This window comes from Patiria miniata, unplaced genomic scaffold, assembly GCF_015706575.1.
Source record: "Patiria miniata isolate m_02_andy unplaced genomic scaffold, ASM1570657v1 HiC_scaffold_3, whole genome shotgun sequence".
NCBI lineage: Eukaryota > Metazoa > Echinodermata > Asteroidea > Valvatida > Asterinidae > Patiria > Patiria miniata.
In genome coordinates this window covers 24491088-24513117 of record NW_024037069.1, presented here as the reverse complement: position 1 = coordinate 24513117, position 22030 = coordinate 24491088, and the positions used below count along the sequence as shown (strand labels likewise).

General features: G+C 41.9%; 3 protein-coding genes across 3 annotated transcripts in view; 2 read left to right on the top strand and 1 right to left on the bottom strand.

Annotated features, from left to right (window-relative positions):
• LOC119736576 (protein virilizer homolog) overlaps nucleotides 1-12747 on the top strand; it is a 31729-nt gene extending 18982 nt beyond the window's left edge. Inside the window, exons 22-35 of the mRNA XM_038210592.1 lie at nucleotides 474-582; nucleotides 1044-1134; nucleotides 2063-2278; nucleotides 2719-2824; nucleotides 3507-3739; nucleotides 3898-4186; nucleotides 5052-5351; nucleotides 5614-5732; nucleotides 5920-5996; nucleotides 6376-6548; nucleotides 8100-8256; nucleotides 8989-9169; nucleotides 10372-10683; nucleotides 11426-12747. Of these exons, the coding sequence (XP_038066520.1) occupies nucleotides 474-582; nucleotides 1044-1134; nucleotides 2063-2278; nucleotides 2719-2824; nucleotides 3507-3739; nucleotides 3898-4186; nucleotides 5052-5351; nucleotides 5614-5732; nucleotides 5920-5996; nucleotides 6376-6548; nucleotides 8100-8256; nucleotides 8989-9169; nucleotides 10372-10683; nucleotides 11426-11513 (2451 nt within the window). The 3' untranslated portion in view covers nucleotides 11514-12747. The remainder of the gene's footprint in view (nucleotides 1-473; nucleotides 583-1043; nucleotides 1135-2062; nucleotides 2279-2718; nucleotides 2825-3506; nucleotides 3740-3897; nucleotides 4187-5051; nucleotides 5352-5613; nucleotides 5733-5919; nucleotides 5997-6375; nucleotides 6549-8099; nucleotides 8257-8988; nucleotides 9170-10371; nucleotides 10684-11425) is intronic.
• Nucleotides 12748-15230: 2483 nt separating this feature from the next.
• On the bottom strand, nucleotides 15231-18496 carry LOC119738299 (E3 ubiquitin-protein ligase NRDP1-like). Its single transcript, XM_038213142.1, has 3 exons — nucleotides 18395-18496; nucleotides 17289-17948; nucleotides 15231-16624 (listed from the first exon to the last, which is right to left on the bottom strand). The coding sequence occupies exons 2-3, from the start codon at nucleotides 17917-17919 to the stop codon at nucleotides 16449-16451; spliced, it is 807 nt and encodes a 268-aa protein (XP_038069070.1). The 5' UTR covers nucleotides 17920-17948; nucleotides 18395-18496; the 3' UTR covers nucleotides 15231-16448.
• Nucleotides 18497-19378: 882 nt separating this feature from the next.
• On the top strand, nucleotides 19379-20583 carry LOC119737619 (testis-specific serine/threonine-protein kinase 4-like). Its single transcript, XM_038212083.1, has one exon. It carries the CDS (start codon nucleotides 19473-19475, stop codon nucleotides 20520-20522), a length of 1050 nt encoding a protein of 349 aa, XP_038068011.1. The 5' UTR covers nucleotides 19379-19472; the 3' UTR covers nucleotides 20523-20583.
• Nucleotides 20584-22030: the final 1447 nt, after the last annotated feature.

The following is a 22030-nucleotide window of genomic DNA, read 5'->3' as shown; positions in this document are numbered from 1 at the left end:
ACACTGACTTGTTTTAAGTTTTGTATTCATGGATGCTGGAAAAACCTAGAGAAAAAAAGTGTTGTTCTTGTAGTGTGGTTCCCTGACCCTACTTTAGACAAAATGAAGCAGTTTATAGAATTACCTTCGTTTATTGTTTTCTTCAAAATGACAGCATGCCAGGGGGTTTAGTGTCATTACTATCTTTAAACTAAGTATGTTTTTAACAATAATTTGGTCGGTTACTTTTTTGGATAGCTGCAAATGGCCCATTCTACCTTTACTGTGACTTGCAATGTTTGGCAAGTTTTAGCCTGAAAGTACTAAATAATGTTTAAGAACATAAAAGCTGAGCCCCAATCTCTGAAAACTGAGTTTTTAATTTCATCAGTTGATGCAGCAAATTAACACCAGTGAGTACAATAAGCGGAGTTTGACACGATGCTGCTCATTGTTTACTTGGTGGCTGTCGTTTTTGTCATTTTGTTTCTCAGCCGTTGTCAGCCGTGGAGGTCCAGCAGGCTCTCAACCTCCGTCGCTTGTGGAGTCTTCATCTTCACTCAGAGAGCGTTCACATACAGCAGATCATCAAGGACTTGGCAGGTAGGCATCCAACATAAAGACAATTCAATAGTCTAAAAGACCTTGTTCTTAAGTGGAATGCCGACTTCTTCAAATTTCTTGCCCTAACTCCACAAAATCTGCTTTTTTTTTTGTTTAATTAAATTTCAACGAATTTGATAAAAACGGCACATCTGTATCGCAACTGCAATTTTAATCTCTTTAACCAGTCATCAGTGCACAGTTTGAATGGAAGGAGCACATAAGCAAGCTCTGATTTTCTTTAATTTCATTGGATTTTCTTTATGATTTTGAAGACTCTTCATTCCTAAATAATTTTTTTTTTAAATTTTTTTTTTTATAGTATTGGCTCAATACATAATTAGGCCGCACAAGGCCAATTTATATCTACATTTATTTCTAATTTCTGACTCTATAATTTTGAACTTCGATAGATCAGTCGTGTAATTTTACCCAAGTTAATTTTTCTGTGTCGTGTACAGGTAGCAGCTGTCCGCCATTGCAGCAGATCTTACGCCGTGTCTGCTGGCAACTTGCTGATCTAGCTGCACCGACAGCCTTGACAGTCGTTAGGTAAGCACTCAAAAAGACAATGAAACTGCTAACTGTTTTCGTTTTGTCCCAGCACTGAAGTCTTCTCCCAGCTAGAACAGGAATATATTATAATTCAGGTGTTTCCCCCTTCAGGGCCCAATTTCATGGCACTGCTTAACAGTTAGCAAAAAAGTAGTGCTTACTAAAGCATAAAACTATGCTTAGCTTAAGCACTATTTCATGGCGTGGATGTGCTAACGGTTGCATGCGCATGGAGATTTCTATTGTTACGTCACCAATTTAGGCAACTTTTTGCTCTGGGGTTAAGCATGCTTTTGCTGTGCTTAACTGCTTATGGTCTCCATGAAATTGACGAAGGCTCTGTTAGCAGAAAATCATGTGCTTAGCAGTGACATGAAATTACGCCCAGAAATCACTCAAAGAAGAAAGTGAACCAGCAATGTGTGGAGATTGTCCCGTATTTACAGCCTGTTTTCCGACTGGCATTTCGGATTTTGGCTCTAGGCATGCAACCTTCATGTATTAATTATCCTTTGACAAGACTTGAGAGATGTTTTGATTGCAACGTCTGGTTTTAGTTGCTCCCTCTGTTTCAAATATTGAACTTTTCATAACTTTGTCAAACGCGACTGTGGATCGCAAGTCTGGCACGGTTGTAAGCAAGGATATAGTCGAGTCTATCACAAGTCCCTGTTAGTCCATCAAAAGTCCTCCAGTTCTATTCACATCTCAATTCACTAGCTATTCAAATGAGCTTTGACAAAAGCATTGCTTTGTTATTGTTCATACACTTTTACTTGTGACTGGACTTGCGAATGGACTTGTGACTGGACTTGTGATGGACTTGACGACATTCCTTAGTTGTAAGTTTTGCAAGGAAGATTTGGCAAAAATGTGAGCTCAAACCTGAAAAGACCATTGAACCCCTCATGCTCTTGACATGCAGGTCTCTGCTTGACATCCTGATCGAGAACCTGGCCCAGGGGGAGGAGGGAGGCAAGAAAGCACAGCCAGCCAGTGGTGAGACTGCTGGAGAGGGGGAGGAGATCCAGAAGAAGACACAGCCGTGCAACAGTGACTCAGCCCGCATCCTGACGCTGGTTGTGTATCTGGTCTCTCAGCCGGCCATCAAGGCACCGTTGCTGCATCTCTTCAGATCTAGGTAAATTTCTGAACTTTAATTCAAGGTCTATCATACATAAATTTGCAACTCGCATTTCAAATCACAAGTCTAAGCATAGGTCAATCATGAGTCAATCATATTTCCAATCACAAGTCAAATCACATGTCATATCACAAGTCAAAACACTAGTTGAATCACAAGTCAAATAAGTCAAATCACAAGTCAAAATACAATTCAACAGACAAGTCATATGAAAAGTCAAATGACAAGTTGAATAACAAGTCAAAACATAAATCAAATCACAAGCCAATCACAAGTCAAATGACAAATAAACAGGGGATGAACAATGAAGAGTTCATTGCAATAGCTTGTCATTGGACTTGAGACTTGATGATTTGTGATTGACTTGTGATGACATTTGTGATTGAAGGAGATAAGTATAAAATAATTGAAGACTTGTTTATTATCATTGCTTTCAGTTTGAAGTCAGATGAGAAGTACTCAGAGCTGTTGCCATGGTTACTGTCTCTCCTCAATGTGGTGTCGGACTCATCATTCCATCTCCAGGCGCAGGAATGCATAGTGGTGGGTCTGCCTGGTTATTAAATCATTTTGTTGATAGTTTTCATTGTGGTGCACGTCTTTGGGGCTTCACATTAGACCCTATGCTTTAGCCGTTTTCTGCTCTGAAATGATTTCCGCTTGCAGTCAATATTATACTGACGTGTTTAAGGGATGTTTTCAAATGGGGTATGAGCTTCTAACAAATTTGTATGGTCATCCTCTGTTATGTAGTAGTGGCAGAATTTAGGCAAAAAATTATTTCTTTCTGTTTCATTTGTACATGGTAGGCCAAAAATCTACAGAAAAAATGACCTAGGACTAAACACTTGTTTTTGGAGCCTTAAATAACTTAAAAACAAAATTCCAGTGATTCTTTTATTATAGATGATATTTGTGAAACCTCTATATGTGGTTTTCATCTCGAAATTGAAAGATGTAATTTCAACACCGGTTTCCAAAATCCAAATCATCAAATTTCTCAGTCAGACAACAGCAATTGTTTGTTAGTCCTTATAACCTCTAACTCTTGATCAACCAAATTGAAATATTTATACATGCACTGGGAGAAGTAGAATATTTGCAGCACAGAGCAACAATACTATTGCAGAAGATTTGAGGGTCCTACTTTTCGTTATATACATGTATGAGATCGGGTAATTTTTTCTTGTGATGGAGATTTTTTTCCCCCTCGTCCAACTTCCAGGCCCTGTTGCAGTCCATCTGTGGCCCAGAGATCACCCTCCTGCCCACGGACAACCTGTCAATCAGCGAGCAGCTGGCCAATAGCCTGCCAGGAAAGGAGCACATGGAGATCATATGCTCCGCCCTACTGGATCACGTGACCAGCTCGGACCAATCCTACGCCAGCATCCTCCCCTCATTGAGGACACTGTCTATGCTGCTGGACTATGACTATGGCTTTGTCTTTGTGAAATGGTAATAAACTCACTGGATATATCATCAATATCAAGCTAGGGAGTATAAGATACATATTTCAAATCACACCTCTGTCACTCTAACAACAGTAGCATGCTGGTGTTTCTTGCTGATGGCAGGCTAAATAACCTCAGTTCATCTCCTGTTTCCGCCCGCAGTGCCTTGGACAAGACCCCATCAGCCTTCCACTCTCTCTTCACCCGGCTCCAGACCTCCTTCCACAAAGACAGCTCTGACTACCTCTCCACCCTGTCCACGACCCTGGACCTCCTACAGATGCTGCTGACCGTCGAGGGTCCGTCATCCACCGAGGGCTTGGACCAGGAGGCATGCCCGGAGGAGGGAGGGCCGTACCGGACCAAGGTGCTGAGCGTGGGACAGCTCAAGGAGTACCTGATGTGGGGCGGCAAGGCACACCCGGTCTACCAGCTGGAGAAGACACTGATTGTGAGTCTTGCTACCATTTCAGGCTGGCCTTCCATAGTCAGGCCGAACCAATAAGTATTTGGAGCCACTCAGGTAGACACAATTAGACTTTCATTCAGGAGCAGTGAACTATTTTCTATTGTCTAGAGTCTAAATTTAAGCCAGGATGCCAGTTTTCCCGCTACAGCCGTGATGGCATTCCATCCCTTCACAGGCCAGAAAGAAATCTTCGTTTTGTGTGCATGAAGAACTTTGTTTTTAAACACCAAGTTACATGTCGTCATTTGGCCGATAGAAAAGTTTGTAGCACGCTGTTTGTAATCGCTCATGTGTACTGGTGAGTGAGTCTTGTATCATTGTGCATGCGCTGCTACATCTACGCATTACACAGATATATGTATTATACGTTCATTGTCAACATACGTAACACGTGTGTGGTATTGCGACGTATGTCTGGTGTACTGCGATCGTTTAAAATTATTCAGACTCTAAATTGTGGATTGGGTTTTCAGTCCCTACCTGATTCCGTGGGTTTTCCCCAAAATATCCTTCTGGATTTTTCCTCCCACCTCTAAAACTGTAATATCTTCTCTTCGTCTACTCTCTACAGGTTTTGTCAGGCTTTTGGGCTACAGTGCCTAGGGCACTTTTGAGGAATCCTTGGTTTCATTACCAGAAAGAAATAAAATAAATAAAATAAAAATAAATCTTTCATCGCTTAGTTGCTCTTAACTGTTTCAGATATCGAATTTTTTATGTACTTTGGTAAACTCTGGAACACCAGTCTGAAACGGAAGGTTGTTCGGTGCTTTTTTGAGCATTTCAGCTTCACCTAGGAGCATTGCCATTGTTATTTTTTTCTCTCTCTCCCTATTTCCCATGTCAGGAATGCTGCAAGGAGGATGAGATCCTGGAGAGTCTCCTGGACAGCATCAGCAGCCTAATCCAGACCCTGGACTCGCCCGAGGAGCCTACCCCTACCACCCTACCCTCAGCCCCGCCCCTACCAAAAACAAACCCCGCCTTACTCCAGGAGCTGACACTCCTACCGGCCCCGCTCAGCTTCTCCGAGCAGTTCAACTCTCGTCTGGTGTTCTACATCGGGGAAGGGGAGGACGACCGACTCAACACAGGCTTCTGGCTGGGACCGCCGGGTATCGACGACGGGGACATCGAGCCTGATATGGTAATTGCTCTGCGCACAAACCACAGCTTTTACCCACTGCCCTACCAAAGGGTGGTAGAGACGTTTAGTTTCTTTAATTAATTGATATTTAACCTGTCCATAAAACATGCACCCGGAATATGCTTGCATTGATCACAACAGTATGCTACCCATACCGCATTGTGTTTCCTTCACAAAATTCTGTAAAAGACATTAGTTTAAATAGGATTACCCTGTAACACCAATGAACAGACTAAAGTGAGGTATTGTTCATATTTTTCAGGTTCAGTGCGATTTGGAGGATCTTCGGTCCACCTACCTGCCAGATTTGGACCTGAGGGCAGAGCTGGAGAAAGATCTCAGCGCCGAGAACTTGCCTCGAGAAAAGGACCAGAAGAAAAGGTCAGAATTTGCCAATCCCCCCCCCCCCCACAAACATTCACAATTGCTCTTTCAGTACACCCCTGTCACTATTTACTAGAGTATCTTGATATAAACTTGAGGCTTGCTGACTTGTGATTGATGTTTAAGGACTTGTTTACATCTTCTGATACATGTTGAATATCTGTCGTTGCATTCAAACTTACAGGAGTGGCAAAAGAAGATACGAGTCCCTCACCTCACGGTCTCAGTACCGCTTCAACTATGGCATCAAGAGAGCACACAGTAAGTAGCCCTGTCATTTAATATCCTTCCCCTTTCTCAATTCTTCCTCTTTTTTAATTATAAATTATACATCTATTAACTATGGACTCTAGTTGACTCTAGTGTTTGTCAATCGCATTAATAAGAATATCACACTTGAATGATTTCATTGTCTGTCATTTTTCATTTGTCCATGTTTTGGTCTTGCGATTTGACTTTGGATGTGACTACTGAATGACTTATGATGACCCCTGATAAATCTTGTGATCATCATGTGATTGTCTTGCAGTGACTTGTGATTGGCTTGTGATGTCTTGTGGTTGACTTATGATAACTTGTGCTAACATGTGATAATCTGATCACTACATTTTGTCTTGTGTTTTCTCCCTCCTCCTCACAGATCAAGGTGGCAACTTCAACCAGTACGGTCGTCCCATGTCGGGTAGAAGCGGCCGGGGTTACGACATCTTCCGCCAGCGAGCTCAGAACACCAGCCGGCCTCCTTCTATGCACGTCGATGACTTCCTGGCAGCCCAGGCCATTGAGAGTACCGACACTAAGAAGCCGCAGAGGGTAGGGTTCAGCAATTGGAACAGCATCGTGCTAAGGACGGAAAAAGCTTGCTCAGTAGAAACGCGCAACCAACCAAACGGATTGTGTTATATTTACTGCCAGTGACTGGACCCCACAGATTTTAACTTAGCTTATACATTTTCTTTCTTGAGGGAGTGTCGCCCAGTGGTTAGGGTTTGTGACTCATGATCAGAGGGTCAGGAGTCCAGCTGATGGCCATACGTTGTGTCCTTGGGCAAGCCACTTCACCTCACTTGCCTATCCCCACCCAGGGATATAAATGGGTACCGGCATTAGCTGGGGAGTAACCTGCGATGGACTGGCATCCCATCCAGGGGGAATAGAGATATTCTCAGTTGTTTCATGCTACTGAAACAAGAGATAAACGCCGGCCTGATGGGCCACATTGGCTCTTGGCAAACTTCAAATTACTATATATTTTAAATTAAAGGTTTTGCCCTTCACCGACATTTAAACACTGTATACTCAGTGTGTTACCTCCCGAGTGAAAGTTGGAACAAATCACTCGGGTGGGACTCGAACCCACGACCTCCTTCTTTCTAGTGCAGATGTCTTACCACTCGACCACCGAGCTAACGGGATCGGTTGGCTAGTTCGAATCTGATGTACATAGCCGCGGGTACCGCATAAACTATTATAAGATGGAATTTTTGCGTCAGGGTGATAAATCAAATTAAAGGTTTTGCCCTTCACCGACTTTTAAACACTGTATACTCAGTGTGTTACTATATATTTTCTTAGCCAAAAGTGATGCTAACCAGCGTGATGAAATTTGACCCTAAAGCGCCCTGCCTGTCACTCCTTACAGGGCCCCAAATCACCTGGGCCCAATTTCACGGTGCTGCTAAGCAAAATAATTTGCTTAGCACAACAAAGTCTGGCTTATAAAAGCAGTTTACCAGCCAAAACTCCACATGATTTTCATGCTATAGCAAACAACAGCTCAGTACTAATCAAGAGCAATGTACATCGCATGGAGTTTTGGCTGGTAACCTGCTTTTATAAGCCAGCCTTTTTATGTGCTTAGTGAATTTTTGTGCTTAGCAGCGCCGTGAAATTGAGCCCTGGAGACTCCATGCTTTTTATTGGATTCATGGAGGAGTATACACAGTGTATAAAAGTGCAAATGATTAAATGTATTAAACATTACCCCATTAGTCACTGTAGTGCCTGAAACCGCCCTGCCTATTACTCCCTGTAGAGCCCAAAACTGTCCAAGCACTCAGTGGTTTTAAAAATTCTCCATTGAATAAATACAATGTACTGCACTTATGCACTTAGTGTCACTATGTCTTAAATGCTTACAATATCACTATCACTGTTAGAGATTTCTAAAGGAAAACTAAATTTTAAAAATGTGTGAGGACGAAAGCAACAAATTTCAAAATAATTTGTCATCGTTGTCCCCCAGCCATGTTGCCTTACCCCACCATTAAATCAATACTTGCCAATATACAACAGTCATGTTATCTTTACTAGTGTTTATCAGAACAATTTTACAAGTTTGTTTTCCCGCATTGATTCTTGTAGGGACCCCCACAGGGTCGCAGTGGAAGAGGAGGCAACTTCATGGGCGGTGGGGGTGGCGGCGGTGGGGGCCAGAGAGGGGGAGGAGGGGGCGGCAGCTTCCAAGGTGGGAGGGGTCCCTGGAACGGACCCACTGGCAACTACGGCAGGAGGGATGGAGGTAAGAAGGAACTGAGTCACTGATTGACTGACTGATGGAGTCACTGAGTGTAAACAATGCCTCTAACCAGTGTTGTAGTCAAGTGCATTTTTATGAGCACAAGTTCGAGTACGAGTACTTTGTCATGAGTACGAATATGAGTTCGAGTGTTTTGTCATGAGCATGAGATCGAGTACAAGTACTTTGCCAGTGAGTACAAGTATGAGTACGAATACTTTGCTATGAGTAGAGTACGAGTACGTTGTCATGAGTACGGGTACAAGGCAATTTTTCCGTGTGTACGAGTAAGTTGAGTATGAGTACAAGTACGAGTATATGTTTGAGTGCTTTCCTCAAGTAGGAACAAATTTCAATGGGTACAGGTGTTCTCAAGGGCTTTTTGCTGTCAAGCTATAAGCAAATGCAAAAGCCTGCCAAACAGAAGAAAATTGGTTCTTTTCCAGCATGTACCTCTTAAAATATGTTGAAATCCCTGCAGGAGAACATTTGCAAGAGTACGAGTATGAATACATTCTCATGAGTACAAGTACTAAAAAATGTACATGAGTATGAGTACTATAACACAGCCCCTTAGTGCCTGAACTGTCAAACGTTCGAGTCCAGCTCAACTAGTCAAACCAAGGCTTGTCTTTAAAGTGGCTTACATCTGGTGTTTAATTTCTTACCTTTTTTTTGGCCTTTACACTCAATATTAAAAAAACAAACCTCAAACGACCATGACGTTTTTCTCAGGTGGGAACAACATGGGGAGTGGTGCCCAACGTGGCGGTGGGCGGGGCGGAGGGGGACAGTGGGGGAACAGGCAACAGCAACGGCCCGGCTACGGTAGCGGTGGCGGAGGGGGTGGTGCCGGTGGAGGCAACAACCAACAGAGGAACTTTGGCCAGAGACGATGGGAAGGGAACCAGTCCAGGTAAAGGGATACTGTGGTGGATAGGGGTTCATTGGACTTTGACTTTGGCGTGAGACATTGGCAACGCTCGTAATCATTTTGTGCGTATTCAGTGTTGGGAAATGTCAGCAATGTTTGTGTTGCTGCGTGAATGTCAAACTCATCATGTGAATGTGTACACTTGGCAAAATGAAAATTGTCCATGACCCCATCTTATCTGATTTGCGTGTGTAGATATTGTAGTACCTGTGAAAACGAATTAAATATTCAATGTTTAACATAATTTTCAATAAAAAGATAACCCAACTGCTTCAGATACTTTACATGGCAGTATTGTAGTTGACTCTTTTTGTGTATACTGAAATGCAATATGGATCAGTGGAATTAAGTGCTGGGGCTTTTGATTACGTGTAGGAATCTTAGTGTTTGGACAAAAAAATAACACCTTTAAAATGTGTGCGAAATGAAATGGTTTTATTCAAACCTTTTTGTCCATTTATGAAGTGTGCCACTACCACTCGTTTGGCATTGCGAATGGCAAGCCAGCAGTTTAATAGGTTAAGGAGAATACATAAGAAAGTGTGGATTCGTAATTTAAGAATCCACACTTGCGAGTGTATTCTTGGACTTAAACCATTTAACAGTCAAGCGAGTGGAGATGAAAAGACTTGCATATCTCGTGTCAAGTCGTGGCCATTAGGGTAATTTACAAGGGAGTTTATCGAGGCTCTTATAGGTAATCAAGCATTGTGGCGTGTTTAGCATGTGTATCGCCACACCCGTACAACCAAGTCATTTTGTGTGTAGGCTCCTAATACATCAACATGGATAGTTAAGATGACAATTTCTTTCTGACTCAAAGTAGTTTTTGCAGTGACGGCGGAGAATCTGACAGTGAAGATGCATTGGTAATTTTCGGAAGGAAAGTTTTCATGCAGACGGTCCTATTAATGCTCATTATGGAGAACAATTGTCCGACATGATCGAAGTGTGGATTCGTAATTCCGAATCCACACTTTTACTAAAGATATGTTGTTCCGAATCCACACTTTGTGACCAGCGTAACAGATTTGTAGTTCCGAATCCACACTTTTAACAATAGTGTGACGTCATAGCAATGGTTTTAGTGGTGCTAATGCACATTTTGGCTTCATTCATGCGCATATCCATGACTCATAATGATCCAAAAACTTGAAACTTTTTTTTTGGTGCCAACTCCTTAGGCCCGACAACAGACTGGACAGTCGTCAGGAAGGGCGTGGCCCCGCCTCAGGCCAGCAAGCCTACGGCCGTATGGGCGGGGACAACCGGGCCAGCCGGGAGGGGTCCTACATGCAGCGAGGCGATCCCCGGGGTAGCGGTGGCAGCATGAGAGGGGGCGGCAGCGGGGGCGGTGGTGGACAGCAGAGGGGCGGAGCTAGTATGAGGAGACCTGGGCAGGGATTCAGGCCGGGGAGTGCTGGTGGTGGGCGTGGCAGGGGCGGAGGGGGTGGCAGTGGGTGGTCTGGACAGGGTGGCAAGGATCAGTACTCAAGGTGAGGCGCCTTTGATTCCCTGATAGACCAATTTGGCAATCTAACTTGGAATCTATTACCGAGTTGGAAGCATGTTGGTGTGCAGATCGTACACACACACTCCATGTTCCTCCGACTAAAATGCACGCGCACCTCAAGTTTAAGAATATGGTTCCTACTTGGGCCTGTCAAATGAGTCTATATATGATCAAGCTCTTGAAGTGATGGCAAGTTCCATTTCATTTTCATGAGAAACATGGAGCAAGTTTAACCAAGAGCCACAGGTTTATGTTGGTTAACCATTGTTTCAATTGTTCATGTACCGTTTGTCTGCATGCTAAGTCTGCATTCGAAACAAGCGTCCAGAGCAAATTGTTGCTTTTAGATGCATTGTGAAATTTGGTTGTGCATTTTTTTTGTGGAGATCCATGACCGTTTCCATGCCCAGCAATCTACATTGACTCCAGCAAGAGGAAGGAACAAAGATTCGCATGACCGTTTCCATGCCCAGCAATCTACATTGACTCCAGCAAGAGGAAGGAACAAAGATTCGCATGACCGTTTCCATGCCCAGCAATCTACATTGACTCCAGCAAGAGGAAGGAACAAAGATTCCATTGCAAATAGATCCTAAAAAAAATAAGTTAAAATTCCTGGCATAATAAAACAGCCGAATGCTATCCAAGATGCTCGTAAAAAAATGACCTAAAAACAGAACAATATATTAACAATTTTTTTGTTATTTTCTCATTACTCTTTCTAGGTTTCAACAGACACCGAAAACAGGGCGTGGCGGTCGTATGGGGGCAAGGGAGAACCAGGGAAGGCACAGCCGATCCTTCACAAGATAGAACCTCATCATCACGGAACGTAGACATCAGTGAAATTAAGAATTACTCAGACCGTATACTTGTCTGCGGGCCACTGCATCTTAAAACCCGGAATAGGGACACACATTTTGACCCTACCAGGGTCTTTATCAAAGTGTTTTTAAAGGCATATAGCATCATTTGCATTTATCCCACAAGTAACTTAACCAAATTATTATTCATAAGCTTACTTGGATTAAAGATTGTACTGGTACTAAACACCCCGTGAAATTATTCCGTCTGGCTTGCCGTCATTTAGAAGAAATCAAGAAATGTAGGTGATTTCCAACGATCAGTCAATTGACTGATTGCTAATAAATGTGGAGTACTATTGACAAAATTGTTTGTTGTAAACAAAAGGTTGTGCATGTTTTTTTTTACGGTTTTCTCAAAAAGTCCAATATCCACTGAGCTGAAACCTCGATAGATCAGGTTTTTGAACATTCTTCTTTGGATTTTGAGTGGTGTTATTATTTGGAAACAAATAAAATGCATGAAAGCAAATGTCCTAGATGTATTTCAAAATGATCCTAGTAGTATCGAGCTCTACCTCCAGTCCCCAGCCTTGCACATATAATGAAAAAAATTCAAGACCTCCAGGAAAATGTACCAGTTCCTTTTTTTTAATTTTCTAATGACACATATGAATACAAAATAAGATCTTAAAATATGTTAAGATGGTATCCATGGTATCATTTGAGTTACAAAGAGACATGAAAGTAAAAAAAATTGTCTTTTTTCAGCATGACTGCTATTTAAGGTAAATCACTAATTTTCATTCACTGTGATTATTTTAAGATTTCTTTGGAATAATACATATTATTTCAATTAGGAAACGGACAGAGTGTTACAATTAGTTATAATATTTCATTGTTAATTTGGACGGATTTTTAGTACCACTGACAATCCAAAATTTACGACGGCCCATTTTCATGACACGATTCACAGAGATGCAAGTCCTCCTGCATTTCAGGGTTTTTTTTTCAAATTGTAAATAACTTATTGGCACCCATACACTTACATCTGCGGATTTAAATACATGATTTTCTGCCGAGATTGCCACCCATGTCAAGACCCTGTAGAGTAAACACACCAAACGACACAGTAAACCCCTACAGCAAATTCTGCTTAAGAAAACCTGTGAATGCGACAATGGGAATCTCTATGCAAAGTGTGCAAGTTTTTGTTAGTCTGGACCTCGAGATAGGCAATTGTTTAAAAAAAAAAAGCTACACAGTATTTATTGTCACTCTTGCTTACTGTTAATTTTTAACCAGCATGCGGTGTAACTCCATAAGTAACAGATAAACCTAATTGATAATGAAAATGTTGGGCGTTCTTGCAAAATGAGACAGAACTGGGCAGAGGTCACAACCAGGATTTGCGGGTATTAGGAAAGAGAATAAAACTCTCCTTACAATGCTTGTTGCACTTGAATCAGACATTCCGTTGACAAGTTATGGCTGTTTAAAATTTGCATTTATCGACATGCCACTGAGCAAAAGGCCTTTAAAGTTTCAAGTTTTGTATTCGTGAAAACAAAATATGCCAATTGTTTTTCCTTAAAAACACTTTCATTCCACGATTTTTATACTATTTCTTTAAAATATGTGTAGTAGACATCAAAGTTTACAAATATCAATAAATCTGAAACAAAAAAAATCACCCCCAGTCAGTTTTTGGCATTTTCTTGAATACTGCCTGTACCCAATTCCGTCTCATTTTGCTAGAACCCCTCACAAATGTGGAAAACTGCATGTAACATTTTGAGGACACAATAAGTGGTCATTGTTTCTAATTTTCCAGTTGAAAAAAAATGTCACACATCAGGCTATTTGGTTCTTTTTTGGCATTCACTGCAAAGTCCAAACAGGTTGAATACAGAGTTAAAAAAACGCCTAGTGTATTCTCTCTAAAGAAACACGTTTGTAATGTAAGTGCACTGAGAATTGTTGTGCAGTTGATGCTCAATGTAATAAACACGTACAAGAACTTCTCAACAAAAATTGTTCATTCAGAGTTTTGTTTCTTTTGTTTTTTAACTATATACAAACAGTGCTTTTTTTTACTAAGGACGGATAATGAACAGTTTTTTAAAACCAATTATACATCTTTACATGTACCCCTTTATCCTCAATAATGGGTGGAATACTAAAAGACTAAACTTAAAATAATCAATAAGATCTATAAAGTTAGTTCATTTAGCAAAAGTACAATTTTCCCCCCAACTGGTGAAAGCACTCTTTTTGATGATGTACATAATTTTATGTCAGCATAAATGGACAGCATACAATAAAAAGTAAGTACAAATATATATTATCTTCACTGTGAATACAATTAGTACTGCTAAAAATAGAAGAAAGAAAATAATTCCTATTTTGAATTCGGAATAAAAAAATAGAATTGGAAAAAAAATACCATGTGATTCCATTGACCCTGCCTTGAACCCACAACATGGTGAACCTTTGAAAAACTTATACAAGTGGATATTGTATGAAAACCAACCAGGATAAAATACATTCTCTTATAAGTTTGTTTAACAAACACTGCAGTGTCTGATAATATGCTCTGAAATTCACAAAACCTCCTGGGAATGGAGTAAGTGGAAATCTACATACCAGGCTGGTAATGTTGGTAATGTGTTTGCATTTTATGCACCCACAAAGTAATGGTAAGTGGGGGTTCTTTGTCACTTTAGAATGTTGTGGACTACACTTGTGTAAACACAAGGCAACTCTAATCCTAGAAGCCTTTGCTTGAAAACCCCACCGAATCAATAGTCAACAACACAGTCAACAACATAACAGGATCGCTATACACATTCCACTAGCACACACACAAAAACGTGCCATACAATTGCAGACAACAATGCCAAGCAGGGGGTCATGAACCCTGACTCGACTCACAGCTCCCCTACAGTGCCCAGCTGTAGACTGGTGCAATAAATCGTCCCCACGGCAACAGGTGGGCAGCTATTATGTTCATTTTCTCCTAACACCTGTTTAATCAAACTCACAGTTTGTTGTGTAAATACGAAGTTGCATGGAGTCACGTTTTGTTGCCTCAAATAAAAGTCATGTTGAATGATCAATTTGGAATATTATTTTTCCAATCCATGTCCTCATTTTTCATAAATTGCCTTTAGCCTAAATTTATTTAGTCATGTTAGTGCTAAATGCAGATATCAAACAACACCAACCACACACCAATTATTTAGCAAGTAACCCAGCATTTACCAAGGCTGTAGGTGAAAATTAAATTATTGATATATTGCAAGTACAAATACTTGACTTTTAAAAAAAAATGCAAAAAAAAAAAAAAAAAAAAAAAGAACAGAAAATAAACTTCTGGGGTGCTTTTAAAGTTATGGAATTTTTGGTACTGGAAGAATGATAATTTTCAAACTTCCCTTTGAGGTTTAGTTAATTTCTTTTTTAACTTGTCGAAATCTTGGGCAGATTTATCATCATTACCTGAATAAAAACACTTGGCACCTAACGACATACTTGACAAAAGTATCCACAAGATTATGTCTACAATGTGAAGCCCAATGTTTATCAAAAAGGCAATTTTGTTCAGAAGGTAACACTACAGTTTCCAATAAAAAAAATAAAAAATTGAATTGTGCCCTGCAAGAGTTGCAAACTTGGGATAGTTTACTGCTAAACTGAAAGGAATTTCCGCAGACAATTAAGCATATTTGTGGAATCCAGTAATTTTTTAAGAACCTGCACAAGCACATCACTAAAGAAAGAATGCAGATAGTAAACAATCTGATATGAATACATAAGTCATTCTTTCAGGTTTCGAATACGAAGCAGTTTTACAAATTACGGAATAGTCAGCACTGATTATTTGACTACACACACAAACTCACAAAATTCATTGTTCCATAAAATCATAAGTAGAAAGGGCACCAATGTGTTAATAAACATCTACGTGTAAAACGTTAATTTGGCATTGATTTTAGCACCTACTGATTAAAACCACTCAATTATTATCATCTGCAGCTTATTCCAAGAAACAGTGCATTACAATTTTGTTGCACAGCTTCACAGTGTTTAACAATCTACAACATTTTTATTTATTTTTTAACAACTTGGACGAAAATGATCATGGCTTTTAAGATGGCTGTTTGTATACGGTCACAAAACAGTTGTCAATATAATTCTGCCTAGCATTTTTTAAATAGTTTTTTCGTAACAACGAATTGGCCAGCACCTCTCAAAATTCGCTCATGGGAAATTCCAGCATTTTGTAATGTCTGTGAAAGAGCTTTTTAAGAGCTCAGTGAAAAAACCTGAAAATATATTTTTTTCAAATCTTGTACATCCATCATCAAGTTATAGTGGTCAAGGAGATAACAGACTAGGAGTTTTGGATCATTTCGCTGAATCCTTAATTAGATATCATGGTTACTTGCCTCTATTGCGAATGTTACACTTCCTTTTGTAATGCTGGGATTGCCCATATGGTTAAAAAGCATTTCATTGCCCTAAAAAACAAAGCTATGATTTGTTGCACTGACCTTGATATGTTGACCAATGAAGAGCATGACATATTTTTTTGTGGCCTTATCCACTGGTTTGTGCAAAAACTTTGATAAAACCATCAATCTTCATTTTTTGCACTCCAGAACTTACAATATAGCTCTCTGCTAAACATGGCTCTGCCAAATATTGCTGTAAAGTATCCTGCTCCAAGACACAAATAGCAGAATTGCCTTTCCAGTGCCCAATTTCACAGCGCTCCAACATAAAAAATGCCACGTTGTAAATTCCAGTGCTAAGCTCCCGGCTGACGTACCATATCTGAACATGCCAGCATCCAGATCTGCTTACATGTGGTCGGCAATAATCTACAATACGTAAAAGCTGTAAGCAGAATGCATTGATCAACTTCCGCTCCCTTTGCCGCTTAGAGAGCTGTTATCCGACACGTGTTAGCCTTGGCCAGTTCGTGTTCCTCCTTGAGTGCCTTCAGGACCTCCAGGAGTTCTTTCTTCTCCAGTTCCAGGCGCTCCATATCTTGCCCCCGCTTTCTCTCTAAGGCGCTCAGGAGCCGGACGTCGTGCTGCAAGTGCTCCACTTGCCCTTCGGTGGAAGGAAGCAGAACAAGAAAAAAACATACTGATAGGCCAAGCACCTTAGAAATTAGTAAAGCACAGAGTAAAAAGTAAAAAGGTTTGTCAAGCCAATGTGATTTATAAGGTTATCGCCAGTTTCCTTGGTGTGGAACTGAGAATTTTGCTATCCCCTCCATACCCCTCAAAAGGATGCAAGACGATTGTCGGTTAGGCCTACTCCCCAGCTAATGCCAAATAGCTACAGTGATGAGGCTTGCCTTAGGATACAATACATGGCCAGATGCTGCATTCAAACCACTGACTCTCTGATCACGAGTGTAAGCCCTATTCTCTAAGCCATGCTCACAAACGAAATCTATTCTTACGTAGTTCTTATAAAATCGGTTCTTCAAACATCATTATTAGTTTGTTATTGAAAGCCAGTTATACATAGAACTTGTCTCTGTATTGTAATACACCGCCATTAAGTACAGGTTCTTGAAATCTTAAAATTCAGTTTTCAATGCACACTTTGACAAGAAATTTCTAGAACACAACTTCTACCAGGTATATGACACCCGAATCGCAAAGGAAAGGCACTTGCTTTTCATTTACAATAGTACGATAGTCAGGTAACCACACCGAAATATGTGTGGATTTTAAAAATAGTGGTTTAATGTTCACTTCCTTACTTTTGAGTTCATCCATCTGTTGCTGCATCTCACTGATTTTGTGCACCATGTGCGTCCGCTGCGAGTCGAGCCTGAGTTTCATCTCATGCTTCTGGTCTTCGCTCCGGCCAATCATCTCCGAGCGAAGCAGTTCCAGCTCAGTCCGCAACTCAGCCACGCAGTTGTGGGAGTCAACCTCCGAGTTCAGAACGGTCAGACCGCAGCCGAGCGGGCAGACCCGAGTGCGGTGCTCGCAAACTAGGAGATGGGACTCCAAACCACGCCTCTCCAGTTCTACCCGGCAGTGGGCGTTGGGGCAGTGGACTTTGCCGTAGCCGCAGCCCGCCTCGTGTCGGCTCAGGTTCTCCAGGCTGACTTGCTCCTCGCAGCCGGCGTCCCGGTTGACGCAGCGTAGCCTCAACTGGTTCAGATCGTTCCTCATGTAGCGGAATATTGGTCGCAGCTGGTCCTGAGTCAGGGGCTGCCGATCTTCTGGACAGATCTCCTCGTGGACAAGCCAGCCGTGGATGCAGGTGGCGCAGTAGGCATGCTCACATGGCGCCTGTAGGGGGTCCTCAAGAACATCTCGGCAAATGCAGCACAGCAGTCCCTCATTGATGGAACCCACAAAACGATCAACATCGTAGCCCATCGTAAAGGATCCTCCTAGTTTGGTGTGGCCTGTCAGTGTCAATGGATGTAAAACAATAAACTGACCATAAATAGATAATTACTCGTTGAAAATATGTTTTGGATTGTTTCCTTTTACATAATACCCTATGGACTCTGTGTGCGAACAAGAGAGGGCACATTCTGAACACACTGTGTGTACATGTATCGTCAGTCCACCTAAAACGACGAGGATCTATTTCGACGCACTCGCATTTAATTTGCGTTGGACAACGCGCGCGCGTTGCAAGTGTTACCTGCGCCGATTATGGTGACTCGAGGATACTGCCATAGGACCCTTTTACGGATAGCCGCCAAACCGGAAAATGCACTAAAAAGTCTCCATAAACCAGTGTAAACTCTCCATAGACTTTTTGTACACAACCATGACGACCGAAGCAGTGCCAGTGGGCGTCAGGATCAGGATACTACATTCTTTCCGTTTATTTGATACTCACAAAAATATTCAAGTTGAAACCCCTCTCCAAGTCCAGCTATCAGGACTAATTAGGTCGATGTATTTCTCAAAAGCTGACCACTGTCCAAGCAGTCCAGCACTCCCGTCCGTTCTTGTTTTCCCATTCCCTGAGCTTATCTGACTTTTGTTTGGGCGTTGATGAAAGGGGGCGCTCTTTACGATCAGCTGTAGTTGCTTTATACTAGTTGTCACTTGTTATTTATTTCCGACTGAGAAGTTTGTGACCGTATAAAATGGCCGTGGGCGTCGCCAGGATTTTTCTAAAGGGGGGGGGGGGGGGCTTGGCAAAGGACATTCCATCCCCTCAAAAAAAATCCTTGTACTTTGTCTAGCATATTCCGCGTGAGAGTTTAAACAGGAGGCCAGAAACACCAGGCCGGCAAACCCTCTCTCTTAGTGTCACCGGGTTCTTTTACCGTAACGTGCATTAATTGCATTTCACACGGGACCTACGGCTTTACGTTCCCATCCGAAGGACGAAGCAATAATGGTTAAGTGCCTTGCTTAAGGGCACAAGTGTCCAGACCCACGGGCTCAAACCCATGCCACTTGCCTCAGAACATGGAGCATGCTCAGAAACACCAGCAGAGCATGAGTCCAGCCAGCTGCTGTGCTCTTAACTACTAGGCCATGACACCCCCCCCCCCCCCCCCCCCCCCCCCCGCTATGCTCTACCAGTTCACAGGCAGACCGCGTCCTCCAACTCCTACTGAGGGGGTGCTCTCCCCCGAGCGAGATACGCAATGTTTCAATCTATTTCCTGAAAATTAAAAGGGGGGAGGCCAGGAGAGGCAATGACCCCCGTTGCCCCCCCCTCCCCCCCCCCCCCCCCCCCCCCCCCCATCCGCCAATGGATAGATGATACACAGAAATCTGAACCTCAGTGCAACTCTGCATGCACGCGTTAATTGAAGCGTTTCACATGCGCGTTTAATTTATTTGTTCCATTCGACGAAACGCAGATGTGACTATACGCGCGGTTTCATTGACGAAAATTAATCTTAATAAAATGGCACCGAATCCCTGAGAAATGGAACGAAGTTGTTTATTCGGCCGTAATGGCTGTTATTTCTAAGATGTCTACAGAACCTAAAGACTCAACAAGTCGGGATGCTGGGGCATCAGCGGGTACAAGTAAAGCACCCGACAGCTCTGCAAAGGAGCGTGGCCAATCCGTTTTGGAACAGCACGGTTTCACAGCCGGTGAAAATATCGGACATGGTTCCTACGCCGCGGTAAAACTTGCATACTCCAGCCGGCACAAATCCAAAGTTGCCATCAAGATCGTCTCCAAGAGAAAAGCGCCTGAAGACTACCTCAAGAAATTCTTACCGAGAGAAATCCAGGTAGTCAAGATTTTGAAACATCCGAATCTGATATGTTTCCTGCAGTCGATTGAGACAACAAGCAGAGTGTACTTCATCATGGAGCTGGCTGAGAATGGAGATCTCTTGGACTACATCAAGGCACAAGGAGCAGTCACCGAGTCTCAAGCTGGAACATGGTTTCATCAACTTGTAGACGGGATGGAATATAGTCACGACCAGGGCGTGGTCCATAGAGATCTCAAGTGTGAAAACATTCTCTTGAACAGGAACAACATCTTAAAGATTACTGATTTTGGTTTCGCGAGAGGCCACATGAAACCAGTTGATAAGCGAGTGATCCTTAGTGAGACGTACTGCGGCAGCTATGCCTACGCACCCCCGGAAATTCTCCGAGGGATACCTTACGATCCGATGTTAGGAGACATCTGGAGTATGGGTGTGGTACTCTTTACCATGATGTTTGGGCGGCTGCCTTTCGACGACACCAACCATAAAATACTCCTGCAGCAGGTACAGAAGGCGCCAGCCTTCCCGTCCAATCGGAATGTGGCAGACGATTGCAAGGACCTGATTTGTCGCATCCTTTCGCCGGCCAAGCGACGGATCCACATCAGCGAGATCCGAGAAGATCGGTGGTTCCGCCGTGTCGGGGGGAACGCTGCTAAAGTCAAGAAGGCATCGACTGTCAAGGTGAATCCTACTAGCGAGGCCAAGTTACTCGGAGGAGGAGAGACAGACCGATCGGCGAGTAAGAAGACTGCCGACAAGATCAGTGACTAATCAAATGGTAGAACCGGAGCTTCGAATTGTTGACGAAAAGCGGCATGATGAATTTGGCGGGTTTTTTTCCATATAATGCACGGACTTTGCTCTAAATTGATCAAGGGAAACGTGTTACAGTGGGATGGTATACGAATGTAATCCAATCGGTACCTTAGATTCTGGAACGGTTATGGGCAGGCCTACAGATAATTATAGGTCATTCTATAAACTTGGGGTCCAACTTAAAAAGTGTGACACTTTTCCCGACCCCGTTACCTCTGAAATTTGTAATTTGTCATTCAACTTTGTGGGGTAGGTTGTTTGCTATTCATACTCACTCTTGGAGGACAACTGTATTAAGGAGTACAACCAGAATTGTACAACCACAGCTGATCAATGTGTGCCCAAGTGTTTTGATCATCAAAATAATGAGGCTTGTATCAAACTCTCCCAGGTTAGTTTTAGTCTAAAGAAACAATATAATGATTCGTAAAGTCAACATAAACTTTCAGATAACCAACCCTATTAAGGGGTGTAACACTAACAATGTTTTCAAGGGAAGCAGCGAGCATGTATTTTCGCTCTGCGATCTCAAAACATTGTGGCTGAATATTTTATTCAAGGACTGTCAACAGAGTAACTCAAGTTATATGTTGTCAAGTTGCCACATATCGTAAGATCATTATGAAGTAAAAAAAAAAAAAATTACGAAATTCAGAATCAATGAAAATGACAGCAAAGTCACAACTTGTACGATTCATTCAGTCAAAATTCTCCACAGTCCATACTTATCTACGAGCACTGTCACTTAAAGGCTCAAAATCTTGCAAGAATTCTTTTTAATTGAAGATTGCCATGAAATCGTTTGATATTGTACATAATTATTGCATATAAATCGGCTACATTTTACAATGAACAGAAAAAAAGTTGGTATGTTTGGCTACCATTACATGTACAGGGCGAGTAAAAAAAAAACGTTACCCAAATGGCAAGACCAATTTTTGAATGAAGTTTTGTCCGTAGCACTTTCAAAATCTAGGATATGAAAGCCCAATCACTGAGCTTTCTTTTAGTGCAAGAATCATTCAAAACACTCATGTACTTTTCTTGTTACGGAATTTTGAACACAGACACCGTTTTAAAGTTCTGTCCACGAATCACAAAATAAAGGTCAGTGTTCTTTCAGCAAAACGAAAACACCTTTTTTTTGGTGATCCGTGGACAGAACTTTAAAACGGTGTTTGTGTTCAAAATTCCGTATTTCGAAAAGTACAAGAGTGATCTGAATGATTCTTGTACTAAAAGAAAGCTTAATGACTGGGCTTTCATATCCTAGATTTTAAAAGTGCTACAGGCAAAGATTCATTCAAAAATTGGTCCTGGCATTTGGGTTTCGGGTGTGTATTTTTTTACTCATCCTGTATGGTGATTTTTCTACTTGAATATGTCAATCCGTTTTCATTGTGTCCAAACTGTCATCAAGTTGGCATTAGGAAATTCAAACAAAATTCTTAGTTTCTTGTAAG

What these genes read in the sequence shown, in the direction of transcription:
- LOC119738299 (XM_038213142.1), bottom strand. Translation starts at nt 17,919, where the DNA reads ATGGGCTACGATGTTGATCGTTTTGTGGGTTCCATCAATGAGGGACTG. An exon ending in ACAGATGGATGAACTCAAAA is followed by an intron (nt 16,625 to 17,288) that starts GTAAGGAAGTGA and finishes CTTCCACCGAAG; the next exon opens with GGCAAGTGGAGCACTTGCAG.
- LOC119737619 (XM_038212083.1), top strand. Translation starts at nt 19,473, where the DNA reads ATGGCTGTTATTTCTAAGATGTCTACAGAACCTAAAGACTCAACAAGT.